Here is a 15,145-nt window from a genome sequence, read left to right on the forward strand (position 1 = left end):
CAAGATTTCACAAGCTGGAGTTGACATCACATTTAATAGGATGGATCTATGTTACAAAACCTTGCAGAACTGCTTTTTGAACCTATATACTAGACCAGTAGATCAACCTGTATAACAGTAAATTATTTAGAAAGCAAAATAATTGCTTTCTAAAAGATTTCCAGACTTGGGTTCCATAGCAAGGAACTCTGCAGAGGCCATTCTCAGTAGGTGATTTTGTTCTAGTATATACCAGTTAACAACTTGAATGAGCTGATGGAAAAAACCTGATAGGCAAAAATAAATGGGTTTTTGGCTCTGCTATTGAAGGAGATCCCTTTTTAATTAACAGCATCAAACAGGTTGTTTATTAATCTACAGCTTTTAGACATACTTTTACTCTATACTAATCAATATTTTCATACTTTCAACAATAACATAAAAGAAGTATATATTCTGGCATGTGAATAACACACTGATAAAAATAAAACTCATGCAGAAGATGAAAAGGAATTACCTTCTCGTATTTTTTTGCTGTGTATTGCAGTCAGAATGTTTAATTGAAGCTGAAACTTTTTGCTTAGCCAGGATTATTTCTTTAGCCTAAAATAAAAATAGACAAAACATAATTCTCATAAAAGTTGACACTTTTGCTCGCAAGCATTTAAATAATCTTTCAAAAATAGAAAAATTGAGAGTGTCTGCATAAATTTTCTCTTGTGACATTTACTCTTTCTGTTACATTTTAACACTCTTCACTCAGAATGCAACACAGACATAAGGCAAGTCAAACCAAATTATCTGAATGGAAATAGAGTCAAACATTTATAAAATTATACATAAAAGAGTATTTAAATATACACGTCTACTTGTATTTAAATATATAACGTCTGGTTTAGTACCATGTTAATAACGCACGTTACTGATTGCCTTTTGCTTCTGGTGTCAAAGTATAGTTCTGACATTTTTATTTAAAAATTAGCTGCAGTTTGGACTTCTCCTCACTCAAATGACAAGTGACCACAAACTCCCTCAGCTCTTTTGCTAAAACAGGACCTTAGCTTCAAAGTCCAGATGAATTCCCCTCTCAAAGAAAACACGTCCACCATGATCTTTTGAAAGACAAGCTATTGACAAAAGGGTATCTAATTGAAAAATGATTTCTTTCCCTTCATAACAACAGCATGGGAGAGGGATCCCTCAAGCATTTGAAAGGAACTATACCTGTTTTATTGACTGTTTCAAAGTGCAATTGATTCGAGAGTAGTCTTGTGAATTGAAGAAGTCTTGTGAATTTAGGCTCCATTCTGAATCCTAAGAGTCCATAGCTTTTGTCATGTTTCTAGAAATCAGTATGAACAGGCTGAACCCCTCTGATACTGTATATGCTGTCATGAAGGAAAGAAAGCCTTGTTTCTTTCTACCTTCCCTCTTTTTAAGTGTTCTTTTTTTTTTTAACAGAAATTCATTCCATTGATCCCCTTGGGACTTGTGCTCCTTACTTTGTCCTCAGAGCACACCATCAAGGATGGTGAAGAAATGTGTTGATTCTGCACTCATAAGAAAATACATCTTTGACAAGAACTGACCTTGGACCTTAGGGAAGAGTCAGGATTTTCCTACTTTGGGCTCAGTAGGAAGATAACAGTGTGAAATTTGAAGCCTGTGGTATATAAGAAAATGGACTAAATATAATGAAACTTTCTGAAAGTTATTCTGAAAGTTATTGATACCAATATTTATGATACTATGATTTTTAATATTTACATTTTTGTATACATTTTTGTTTTGAGCACCACAATATAAAAAAGGACATAAAGCTATGAGAGAGCATCCAAAGGAGGCCACGAGGATGATGAAGGATCTGGAGAAGCTGTATGAGGAGTGCTGAGGTCACTTGGTCTCTTCAGTCTGGAGGAGATGGAGGGGAGGTTTCACTGAGGTCTTCACCTCCTCATGAGAGGAAGAGGAGAGGCAGGCATTGAACTCTTCTCTCTGGTGACCAGTGACAAGACCCAAGAGAATGGTCTGGAACTGTGTCAGGGGAGATTTAGGTTGGATATTAGGGAAAGGTTCTTTACCCAGAGGGTGTTTGGGCACTGGAACAGGCTCCCCAGGGCAGTGCTCACAGCACCACACCTGACAGAGCTCAAGAAGCATTTGGACAGTGCTCTCAGGCACATGGGGTTACTCTTGGTGGGGTTACTCCTGGGGTGTCCTGTGCAGGGCCAGGAGCTGGACTTGTCGATCCTGATAGGTTCCATCCAACTCAGCATATCCTATGATTTCCAGGCATCATTATGATTAATTAGAAAACAGAAAATGCACCCTTTTGAAGATCATTATCAAAGGATTCTAGATATAGATATTTTAAATAAAATCTGGAGTATATTTGAGAAAACAGAAGGAATATGCAAAAACCGTATTTTTAATCATATTTTCAGTCCTCTTTTTTTTTCCTAAAATGGCTTTCTTATTCAACAGTGGGAATTCCTCTGAGTAGCAGATTTTCCCTGAAACACATTTATGCTGAAGGATTATTAGATTTCTAGGGTTCCACAGCTGTATTTCCACATGCCTTTGATGGTAATGAAATATTACTGCATTTACCATACCTAGATAAGTGAGAATTACATAAAGTAATTCTATCCAATAACACTGACATGCATAATACACAGTACTCCTATTTTTAGATTAATTAAGGAATCTCTCATTGATCTTTAAATTTCTAATCACTTTTGAAAGCCCAGGAAATAAAAAGCTATCAGCATTCATTTGTCACTGATAATATAATAAAGAATTAATCAAAAGTCCAAGTTTTTCTCTCTGACTCACTAAATTAAGAAAATTTTAAAACATGACAGAGAATGTCTCAGAACCCTAAATAAAACCTGCTTGTTATTAACACTGGGGTTTGATGCTTTTACTCAGGCAGTAATTAAAATGCTGGTGTAATCTACTGATGACATTTTATGAAATAATTTCTTTAATATGCCAATTTTAGTCAAATTCTGTTAAAGAATCTCCCAGCTTTTCATATTCCTGCATCATCTGTAAAGATGATGCAGTCAGAGCACAGAGGTTCAGAATCTGAGATGCTTCATGTCACAAATGTTTTTCCCAGAACATGAGGTATGTACAAAGTAGTCACTATCAACATCTTAGTCACGCAAAATTTCCATATAAAGGATTATTGCAGTATAAACGCTGTATTTTAAAAGTGCCACTATATTATTTCATTGAACATTGTGCCCTTCAGTTTCTTTTGATGACCTTCCAAAAAATGTTGGTACACTGCCTTAGAAAGGCACACATTCTGTGGTGATTTGTTGTGCAGCAAGTAATATGGTTAAAAATGTTTCCAGTAATGAGTGTGAATATTATTCCTTTCTTTTACTTCATGTGGAATTTACTCTCTCCAACATCTGTGGTGTGGCAAGGTCATCAGAGAGGCAAGGAATGAGGTTTTGTTTTTGTTTTTGTTTTTAAAGACTAGGGAACTATAAACAGGCTAGAAGATGAATGGTGAAAGGTTTATTAACCTGATCAGAAGCTCACTAAAACAAGCACTTAGAATGCAGATAGATTTCTGTTGTGTTACTGAGAAGATAGAGATATTTTTAGGATACTATTGCATGAACCTTATTATAGGAGACTATTTTTATGTTAGTGGACAACATTTCATTTATGTAAGGAATGTGTTAGGCCACTTATATAGTTGTAAATTAATATTATTTTGGTAACTCTTTTTTAGGAACAAAAGGATAAAATACAGTTCAATATAGTCATTAAGCCTGTCTGATACAGCCTGAAAGAAATTGAATGTGTTCTGGTCTTCCTATTATCTTACTAAGAGGAATTCCCATTCAGTTGGTGATATCAAACAAGTCTTCTCAAGCTTTGATAAAATCAGCCACAACATTCTGCAAGAAAAATATCTATTGGACTTCCTGTTGTCAATCATTACTAATTTATCTTTCTTCCTATATATAATAATAATAATAATTGTATGGATAGATATCATCTGAAGAGGATCTATGCCACAAAAATTTAAACTGAGCACTCTATTTCAGTCCTAGGGGAAGAGAACAGATTCTGTGACTGATAAACTGGTAATAAAGAAGAGTGAACAATGGGTTGGTAACCATTACAGGCAATCACAGTGAAGTAGCACAGATCCATCTCTGGTAAGCAAATCCATGAAGTTCACAAGATCACAGAATGCTGGAGATTGGCAGGGACCTGTTGAGGTCATCTAGTCCAAGCCCCCTGCTCAAGCAGGGTTCACTTGAGCCAGTTGCCCAGGACCATGTCCAGATGCCTTTAGAGTATCTCCAGGGATGGAGGATTCACAACCTCTCTGGCTGTTCACAACCTCTGTGCAGGGCCCTGGTCACCCTCACAGTAAGAGTTTCCTGGTCTTCAGAGGTAGCTCCTATGTCTCAGTCTGTGCCCATAGTCTCTGGTGCTGTCACTGGGCACCACTGAAAAGAGCCTGGCTCTGACTCTGCACCCTCTCTTTAGGTATTTCTGTGTATTGAGCCCTTGAACCTTCTCTTCTCCAGGCTGGACAGTCCCAGCTCTCCCAGCCTTTCCTCATAGGACAGGTGCTGCAGTTCCTTGATCATTTTGGTGGCCCTTAGCTGGATTCTCTCCAGTATATCCATGTCTCTCTGGCACTGGGGAGCCCAGCACAGGAGCAGCACTCTGTGTGTCTCTCACCAGTGTTGAACAGAGAGGGAGGATGGCCTCCCTCCACCTTCTGGCAATGCTGCTGAGGATACAGCTGGTGTTCTTTGACAGGAGAGGGTATTGCTGACTCATGTTCAACTTCGTGGCAACCAAGACTCTCAGGTGCTTTTCTTCAGAGCTGCTTTCCAGAATCCACTGACAACAAATATACCCTGCAGCATTCCATTAATACATCTCAAGCTACTCAAGCACTTTTAACCAAACCAAGGCCAAGCTGAGAACATCTACCCAGTTATTCTATAGTGCTTCTCTCTTCTCATGCTTTACAAATATCTGAGAATCTGAGATTAACTATGCTTCAGAGCCTCAGGCTCTGTAAATGTAGCAAAAATATCAGTGTAGGTTAAATATAAAGTTAATAATGGAATAAAGGCAGTTCTCAGTCACAGTATGAAGAGAGAATATTCATTTTGCTGATTTAGGTATGATTTTATAGGTAGGCAGCAGAGTTATATATCCACAGACGCTTGGAAATATTTACATTTTGTAAGGCATTGATCATCCACAAAGTGACTAGCAAAATGTTTGAGTAATAAAAGCAGGGTATGACACAGAAAACTGACAGTATTTAAAATAACCACAAGAGAAATAACTATTACACAAAAGCATTAATATACATTTGAGAATTCCACTATCCAAAATGGCAAATGTCAAGGCCTCCTTTTCAGACAAATTTATGGAAACAAATTCTCATTTGAGGGAATTTTGAACATTGAAAAAATATCTACCTTAACCAAGTAAGTACAATTTTCAGTATTCTTACATTTTTAGGCAAAAATGCATGTTTGATGCTAGAGTCACAGGTTGTGATTCGATGAGGGGCTGTCCTCATAGGGAGGACAGATAGTGTGGGACTGGAGTGCAGAAGAGAACATAGAAGGTAATAACCACAAATGGAAAAAGCCAAAAGTTAGAGCTACTAGATGCATAATCTTAGAATTAAATCAGAGCACAAAGAGAAAAAAATGACCCCATATAGCAGGTGAAGCTATTTCAGCCTAAATAGCTTCTTCCTTCAGAAGGAAATGCAGTATTTGGTATATTCTGGTGGACTCACACGTCCCCTGCCCTTACACAACAGAGAAACCTCCTAAAGGCCAGAAGGGTATGGTTGGAGCACCAAGAGATTCTATTTTTACTGTAACCATCCCAGGGGAAGATTACTGTATTCCAAAAGCCAAAAGTAAAAGATGTCCTACAGAGGCCTTAAAAGCAAGCCAAACCTCCCAGGCATAACAACAGAAAATGCTGTAGTTGATTAATTTCAGCATTCAGAACCCCACCATATAATCCATTCTCATCTCTGGAATTCCACCTCCCTAGAACTTCCATCTCCCTGTCTGCTCCAAGCAGTTTCAGTTGAAATACCACGTTGCCACAACCTTCTTGCTCTATGGTCACAGTAGTTAGTACAGCTGGTCAGGGGATCCTTTCCAGCCAGGAGGAGCATGAAGCAAAAATTAATTAAGCAATTATTTTCTCAAACACATGAGAAGTGAGAGCAGTGCATCATCCCTTTATTTGAACAAATATGTAACCTTCACACATGTGTGCCACACAAATTTTGATAAACTGATTTGTTCTTATTATATTTCACAAGTGGAAAAAGAAAGTAGGTGTTTATTTTCATTATTTAAAAAAGCTATCTTCTTACAGAATTGCATAATAATGCACGTTTTGCATAGTGTCTTTTAGCATATAAAAAGCTGGTTTTGTTTAAAGTAAAGGAAATAAAAATTTCTATTAAGACTGATTTTCATTATGTTCCTTTAGAGGGATTTTAAATGCTAAGGCTTGGCTCTGCAATTAAATTGTCTTTATGCAATGTTCCTTTTTTGGAGAATATGCCCTGATGGGAAAGGCATATCTTTAGCAAGCCAGATGTTACCTGTAACTCAGAAACATTCCCAGAGTACTCACAACATTTAAGGACCTTTGTGTGATGTCTCCCATCTTACCTACCTTTGGCATGGTGACAACTAAATGACCAGTTGTTTGTGATCTTTTAGCAGAGCTGCTGTCTGGCTTCACTTCCTCAGGGAGCACAAGCTGAAATGGCTATGATACAATATGAAATTGAAGTATATCATACTAATTTTTTTTTTTTTTTCACATGGACACAACAAATACAAAACCACCACTAACACATCCTTTGATTTTAAGGACACTGCAGGTCTAAATGCTTTCACTTTATGTATGGTATTACTAAACCTAATAAATTATGCTAAATAGCTTTTGCTTACAAGTAGATTCAGATGTATGTTCCTGAATTGCTGCCATTCCTGAAGTGGCATTTCTAAAGTAGGTTATAAAATGATGCTTGACTTGTATTAGCAATTAAACAAGAAAGATTATCCAGTCTATTTAGGCATAAAGCAATTCTCAAGTTTTGTTTATGCAGTTGGCTCAGTTAAAAATAAGGATTTTGAGTTACTGTGGAAGCATTTTGAAGTTTTTTTTTTAAATGATGATAAAATTTAAACAAACAAGAAGAGGGAAAACTGGAATGACATTTTAAATGCCCTTTCAAAAAAATATACATCCACTGGTTTCTGTCAGCTATAAATTCCAGATTGTGAAATTGCTAAATTCTACCCTAAGGCAACTAGGAAGCTCTCTTCTAAAGTGATTTATGGTACAGTGTGGTGGGAATAAAAAGAGAGGAGAGAAGGAAAGTGAAATTTTATTTCAGGCTTTGTACATCTTCTGTTTAGGACTTCCACAGTTTATCTGTGGCTCAAAATGATGTTGGTATTGAAAGAACATTTTCTCTGCATAGATGCAAATGACTGGCAACTCATAGAAGTCAGATCCAGAGCCCACTGAATAACTGTGGCAAACATTAACTCTTGATTTGAAAGGATTGTAGTGAGAAATTACAAACCTTTCCCTTCACCAGTACTCGGATGTAAGTTGGCTGCACATCAACATCAAGTAAAGAAGTTTCCAAATGTCTTCAGAATGAAATATAAATAAATTAATTAATCTACAATAGACCATACAACTCTTTAAAAAAAAAAATAAAGCACAAAGTCAAATTTCAGTTATTAAATTTTCCAAAATACTACCAGGATTTAAAGTTTTGGGGAAAAATACCCCATGATCTTCCTGCGAATATCACTTAAAATAATGTCTAAATTCTGTCGAGTCCATGACATCAGCTATTGTATAATTGCAAGAATTCAAAATCCTTGAGAAAAACAAAAAGGCATTTCAGCTGTTAGTTCAGTGCTTTACATTAATATGAAAATTAATCTACGTGCTATTTAAAACTGTGAAAATATTTTGCTACTTTTCCTTCTGAAGGTTTTACTACTAAAATTATAACACAATTTCCCTTTTTTGCACAGAGTTTGCTGGAAAACAATGAACAGATATACTTTCCATTCCTAGAAAACACAGTCATTTTAAATCTTGCAAACAAAATTTGTGACCAGCAAAAGCTCCACTTTTACATCTGTTCTTCGCTATGTGACACCTGATGTGACTCATGGGAATGCACAAGAGTACGTATTTCCCACTTCCCTTCTTTTACAACATTACAGGTGAATTTTTCAAATGTTTTAGTCTGCATTTCTTACAAGTGAGCACAGATTATTAAAATATGGACTACCCAGAGTCCTGAAGTGTTCAAGAAATGACTGTACATGGCACTTAATGCCGTGGTGTAGTTGACAAGGTCATGATGGGTCGAAGGCTGGACTTAATGATCTTGAAGACCTTTTCCAACCTAAATGATTCTCTGGTTCTGTAGTACATCCAGCAATTTATTGTATATGAATAAGTTTTCTGAGGTTCCAGAAAAAGATCTGTATCTTATAAGTCAGAAACATAGAACAAACCTCTTTTGAGGGAAATTAATGACTTTCAAGGGAAAAGTCACACCTGGCATGAATATATTTCTGTGCTATGAAACTAGTTCAAGTTTTATGTAACAAATTTCTATTCTGGATAGATAAATGTGGGGGTTTCCAGCCCCTTTCTGAAGAATGGAAAAGGTCATTGCAATGCTTAGCAGGGTATGTACTATCTCCTTGTCATAGTTTGCCTGGTTCAAATTTCTTCCAAGCAATGCTCTGGCACATTTCAATAGGCACGAGCCATGGACTCTTTCCACTAATCAAGGAAAATAAGACACAGATATTCTATTCTGTCTCAGGGAGAAGAAGAATTTAACTAGAGGCATGTGAAATGTACTGAAGCACTACTAGGGCCACAGCATGGGTAGAAAACCTACTCCCTACAGCCCTTAGCTGCAAAGGAAGAATGGAAAAGATTTTACATATATATAAAAGAACAGGTGTGGAAGACATCTGCCTGTGGACTGCAAAAAACATCAGTCCCCAGAAGGGCTACTAGACACAGCCTCTATTCAGGGCCTTTGACTTAGAGTCACTTCTTTGGCATGGGTTTTGAGATTGGTTCCATTATCCACTACATTATTTGTTTTCTTCTTGAAAAGTCCCTGTTACAGAGAGCAGTATAATTGAAACACTGTGTATTACATCTTATGAGTGGCTAAAATTACAGTGAAAAAAGATCTGACCTGTAAACAGCGAGATCCAAGATGATCTGGTTGTTTTCTTCATCATCTTTCAAAGAGAAATGAAGCCTAATAACAATGAGAAGAAACACCTCCAGGATAAATACTACTGGAGTGAATAAGCAAACATTACAGCATAGTTCAAATGTTAGCAATTTTAGATGAATACAAACACCATTTAGACAATATGTCATGTGATCATTTAGAAACAGTTGCAATTTGTCCCACGAATAGAAAAAAAAATTAGCATTTGTGTGAAGGTCATTCTTAAATCTATTTTCTGTTCTCCCTACTCAAACCACAAGAAAAGCAAAAAAAATCTTCTGCTGAAGGTCAGTTAAATTTAAGCTCATTCTGATAATGCAGAACGAGAGACACCTGCTGGTGAAACCTGTCTGCTCTATTACATCTTCATACAAAAAACAATTCCAAAATGCATGAAAAACACAGAACTTTGTTATTCTAACCTTATGGTAAGTTAAGAAAAATATGCATTTTTGTTTGTAGTAATTAATTTGCCCCAAGTATAAATATCTTTCTGTGCATTTCCAAAGTAAAACATGATTTGCACAATATCCTTGACTCTATAAGCTTTACATTTGTTGAAAATGAGCCTGTAGATTGTGTAAGTTCTGCATTTGTGTTCTGTTGGCTGTGTTCTTAAACTTGAGAATGAATCTTACCAGCTATAAATTGATGCCATCTATTACAACTATAAGGAGACCTAGTCTACACTTACAAGTTCTGCTCATATGCTCAAACATTTCCCATGCATGAAAGCAGAGAAAAAAAAACAGAATGAAATTACCTACAAATGAGAAGCTTTTGATAAATTAGTTATTAGTATAAAATGAAAGATAATATATAATTTATCTGATAAAAAGATAAAATATAATCTATCTGGGCTATTTCAGTGACATTAAAATACTTAGATAAGCTGGATTCAGGTAATGGAAAGATGCTCAAATGTTAACAGATTAGATGTTAAATTTTTTTCACCAATAAAAATATTTGCTAGATATATTTTTCACTTTTTGCTCTCCTATATTCTGATACAGTCAATATGCAAGAAAGTTTACAGAGGTTGTAGTTTACAAGTATTTTTTAATGGAAAAGTGCAAAAGAATACAAAACAGCTTTATTTCCTGTTTAAACTTTTTGTCTTACTGCATCACTGATTTTGAGAATCCACTGAAACATGAGGGGTGAACAAGAGGACAGAATCATAAAATTTTCCAGGATGACTCTCAATTAGAACTGAAGAACAGACTATTTCTGTCCTCAGCAGCAAGCAGCCATTCCTCTTGCTAACTTTCCAAAAGAACATCAGAGAAGCTTGGACATTTTTATGGACATGAGATTTCACGTTGAAGCAAAAACTTGGAGAACACCATCTGCTTACTTGTATCTCTTTCTTTACGTCTCTCCAAGACACTGCCAGATTGCACTGAACAGCTGTGACATTCTTGTTGAAGCCATGACAAAAAATGCTCATTGGTCTGGCTTTATGTGGGCACATCCACAGACTAAATTCAGAAAACTTGGGTGACACAAACAGGGATGATACTAACAGTGAACTCTGTTTCTTCTAAAAAAGATAGCTAGAGATTTAGTCTAAATGTCTCTGCTTTTTGGAGGCACAATCAACTTCTATTAACACAAGATTTAAATTATTTTAGGTTTGTCTTTTTTGGATTAGAAAATGGTACCTTTTTTTTTTTTTTTCAGTCAACACATTTTTACTAAAAAAAGTACATCAACACAATGGAAAGTATCTCCTGGTACAGGAGATAGACAGACTAAACATGGCTCTACATGACACTAAACTCTTCCACTACGTTTAATTCTCTCTGTTCTACTGAAAATTGTGCACTTCATGTAATTCCTTGAATTTGCAAGGATTTCTAAATTTCCAAGATTTAGAAAGCAATCTTCATGTTAATGATAAGCATATTCATATATTTGGTTTTGCAGCTAAATCAGTCTTAAATGGAAAACTTCTTCAGAGAACAGCAGAGAGCTAAGTGGCCACTTTCTCATCTCAGTCTCCTGCAGGAGGCCCTATGGGGGCTGTTTATAAGGAAATAATGTTTGCACTCAGTCTCCTGCTTTCCCTTAGAAAATGAAGGTTTGGTTCAAGTAAAATCAATGGCTGATATTCCTGGAAAGTCATTCCAACACATTCCAAAACCCAAGTGCCTTTGTCAATGGTAAAACACAAGACACCTCCCCAGATCCCCATCCTCTGTTGCTGGAGACTCTCAGGGTCACAGAGCCCCTTGCCACAGAACCTGATTATCCTTCACAATTCTGCCAGCTTTACACCTGCCATCAGAGGACAGAATGATTTTGTCCAGAAATATTACTGGGATGTATTTTTCCACATTCAAAGTGGCTTCTCATACACTTTTATCTTCAACACCTAAACTTTTTACACTGTTAGCAAGATGCTTCAAGAAAGAGCCTTTCTATAGAAGGGAAAAGACTAAAATATCTTACATCTTTTACAGAAAAACAAATTCTTCAATCTTGAAAGGCAAAGATGTTAGATTAAACAATCTTCAGCACTTAATGAAAAATTATTCTTTTTCCAGCATCAGAATATTAATTTAGAACACGGTTTTCCCACAAGGAGTATAATACTGCAACAAGAATTTCTCAGCCCTCCTATTTTTGGCTTGTCACATATATTGAAATAGTTACCCAAATCAAATACAGAGAGATTTGACTGTTTAACTTCTTAACCTCACTTACTTAGGCACATTCACATTCAGAACTCTTCCTTCTGCAGTGACCAATGTCCAAGCAGTCTTCTCTCTCTTTTTTGATTCCCTTAACAAAACAGAAAGAAAAATTGCTTATGGTTAATAATTTAAAAGTTGCATTATTATGTTTAATAGCAAAAATAAAGAAGAGGATGGCAAGAGGTAAGACTTTTCTGGTATTTGATGTTAAGGCTACAATTTAGCTCAGGAACAAAGCAGATTGCATCACAGGTCCAGCTGCACATTAAAAACATAATCTAAAAATTAGCAAATAATTTATAATGTCCCATCTTACATGGACAATAATTTCTGCATGTCACCATGTCCATTCTCAAACAGAAATATACCAAATTATCTGGTACACCACAAGAAAACCATGGGTGGCTTAAATGTATGAAATGGGACATTTTTCCAGTTAGAGATGGTCAAACTCATCATGAGGTGTTGCCCCTGATAACTGATGTATGAGCAAGCAATGCTAAAGAATTTTTATTCATGCTCACTTGATTACTCCCACTGAAAAAGTGCTTGGCTTACCTCCAAACAGCATCTGTCTCTCAATCACTATTTTGCTCTAGCAAAAAGAATTTTAATGGTCAAAAGATTACAGGCAGCATCAAATAGGATACAGTAGGACCAAAGGGCAGACATATAGATTATTTGTTGATGCATATATGACATTTTTGTTGTGTTCTTTGTTCAAAAATGCAATACATATTCCTGATGTATTGATGATGTACTGATATATTACTTTAATATCCACTATCCATTTCCAGCTATTAGCAATTAAACTCTATCTGACTTTCATTTAGTACAATAAACCAGCTACAATAAATTTATCTGCCCAATAAAAGTAGATCACAGTAAGATCAGTAAGACTTGTAATACAGGTATTTTCCTGTGTAAATGTTTAGATTATGAGCAAGGAAAGGAAGAGCAAGGAATCTTAGCAACATGAAAAAGAAAAGTCTGCTTGCACCTAAGTAAAAATATGGTATTTCTTTAAAAACACAGCATTGTAATTGTCATGTTGCATTAATCCACTCTTCAGTTGATCAATACAATGGGTATGGCCACTTCAGCCAGCTTATTTCTCAAAAAAACCCCAACAAAAATACACTGCTTCTTTTTTGTTCCTGAACTTATTTCTTATTGTAAGTTCAAGATTAAGAGAATGTTAAAGGTAAATCACTAATGATAGATATAAAATATTGGCAATTTAGAACACCTTGGGGGGAAAAAAACCCCATAAAAATAGATTTGTTCTATAAATACAATGGATTTCGAGAAGAAATAAAAACACTTAAGTTGACTACTGGAATGACTACATTATAAGAATTCTGTTAAAGAAAGACAATTATCGAAGTGTTAAACACTACTCTACAATATAAATCAGCTTTCATGTGGGATTTGTGGGCTGCCAGTCTCCCTCCACACCTGAATTCCTACACTTGACACTTAAATGCAAAGTGAATGAACCACCACTCTGCTCGAAAGATGTTCTCAGAAACACCTCACGAATTATATTCTACCATCTCTTGGATTTTAATAATCTGTTTCCAGATGAAACTGTTTATTCATGTGAACCATTTTAAGGGGATTCCATGAAACTTTCTCAACACCAAATCAAAATGAGCCATGAAAGGATTTTTAAACCTTTTAAATGCCTTGGGAATCTAGAAAAATCCACAAAAAAATTATTCTATCTTTATTATAACAGTATTTGGACTGTCCTTGAATTTTTAAAGGGAAGCATTTGGAGCATATTTGCTTTTGACTAGAGCAAGGCATTTCCAAACACAGTAAAATTCAAACTGGCTAGAATCTGAGTTTCTCAGTAGTTCTTCCAGGAAAGTGCTAGAACTTGAATTAATAACAGCAACAAGTTATGCACATTTCCAGATTTCTTGGAGAGCTCCATAGGACTGACTTTTTCAATTCTTAGCCTTGACAAAAGTTTTAAAATCCAAGCCCTTAAAAAGAAGAGCGGAAAAAAAAAATCTCTGGCACAAATTATGTTATATAAGTAAAAGAGAGAAAGAAGAAAAAAGAAAAACAAAAATACATTGTTTACAATGTCTGTGGAATTGATAAGCCAGCAGCAATAAAATACTGGGGTTTTTTTGCATCTATTTTGCATGTTCAGCAAAACCAGTAACAACTATAAAGTTTGAAAGGCTTTTCAGGGACCAGACTTCTTCAGATTCGCCATGCCAAACAGCACAAAGAATCTTATTACTGGTGACAAATATCTTTGATAAAGTATGAGAAAAAAATTTCTCAGTTACATGGAAAAAATGTCTGAAATGCCACTTGTGCAAAGCACTCATAGCATGGCCTGTATGGAATTCACATAATGCAATCTGCACTATGGATACATTTTTTTCAGGAGAATGTTAAATGTTGAACTACACAAAACAGCTGACAGAAAAGTGAAATTTCTAAACTTCGTAAAATGAAGTTGAAAAAACATTATATTTAAAACCTCTGAGGAAAAATAAAATAAGGATTACCTAAATGAAATTTAGAAAACAAAATGAATAATCTGAATATCTAGTTTAGACTGTATTAGCCTATTCAACAAGCAACAGGGATTTAAGCTGTCAATTCTCAATAATATTTAAAGTCAGGCAATCACCCACCTTTTCTCTGTACCTTTGAAAATTTCTCCTTCAATTCATCAAAGATAATAAAACTGAAAAGTACCTTGCATTGTCTTTAGCTTTCCGTTTTTCTTCAATGTATCTGTGAGTTTCTAATCTAGATTCTGGAGTGTATGGTGTAGGCTCCTCCCAAAATTTTCTGTCTTCATCATCATTTTCAACTGTTCTGTATCTTTCCTGCTCTCCATCATCTTCTGCCTGGTTGGATTTTTCCTGTGGGCAGTCTGGGCTATACAAGATCACCAGAATATTATCCAAATTAAATTAAGAGTACCTTGCTAATAAATTACTGCAATATTTTTTCAACCCAGTAACAACTGTACAATTCCTACCAAGAATGGTATCTTATATATTTGGAGAACATTCTCTGCTCTGCTTCTTTTGTCAATCAACAAAGCATATTTTGACATAGTGTTTTTCATTTACCTGACAATTAAGTGATA

At 35.6% G+C, this 15,145-nt stretch overlaps 1 protein-coding gene across 2 annotated transcripts in view; it reads right to left on the reverse strand.

Annotated features, from left to right (window-relative positions):
- DNAAF11 (dynein axonemal assembly factor 11) overlaps positions 1 to 15,145 on the reverse strand; it is a 34,581-nt gene that overhangs the window by 9,992 nt on the left and 9,444 nt on the right. For both annotated transcript variants that reach the window (XM_033081080.1, XM_033081071.1), the window contains 6 exons: positions 14,746 to 14,931; positions 12,029 to 12,106; positions 9,278 to 9,343; positions 7,616 to 7,685; positions 6,694 to 6,789; positions 497 to 582 (listed from right to left, as the gene is read on the reverse strand). In XM_033081080.1, coding sequence (XP_032936971.1) covers positions 497 to 582; positions 6,694 to 6,789; positions 7,616 to 7,685; positions 9,278 to 9,343; positions 12,029 to 12,106; positions 14,746 to 14,931 — 582 coding nt within the window. The remainder of the gene's footprint in view (positions 1 to 496; positions 583 to 6,693; positions 6,790 to 7,615; positions 7,686 to 9,277; positions 9,344 to 12,028; positions 12,107 to 14,745; positions 14,932 to 15,145) is intronic.

This window comes from Catharus ustulatus, chromosome 1 (assembly GCF_009819885.2).
Source record: "Catharus ustulatus isolate bCatUst1 chromosome 1, bCatUst1.pri.v2, whole genome shotgun sequence".
Taxonomy (NCBI): Eukaryota; Metazoa; Chordata; class Aves; order Passeriformes; family Turdidae; genus Catharus; species Catharus ustulatus.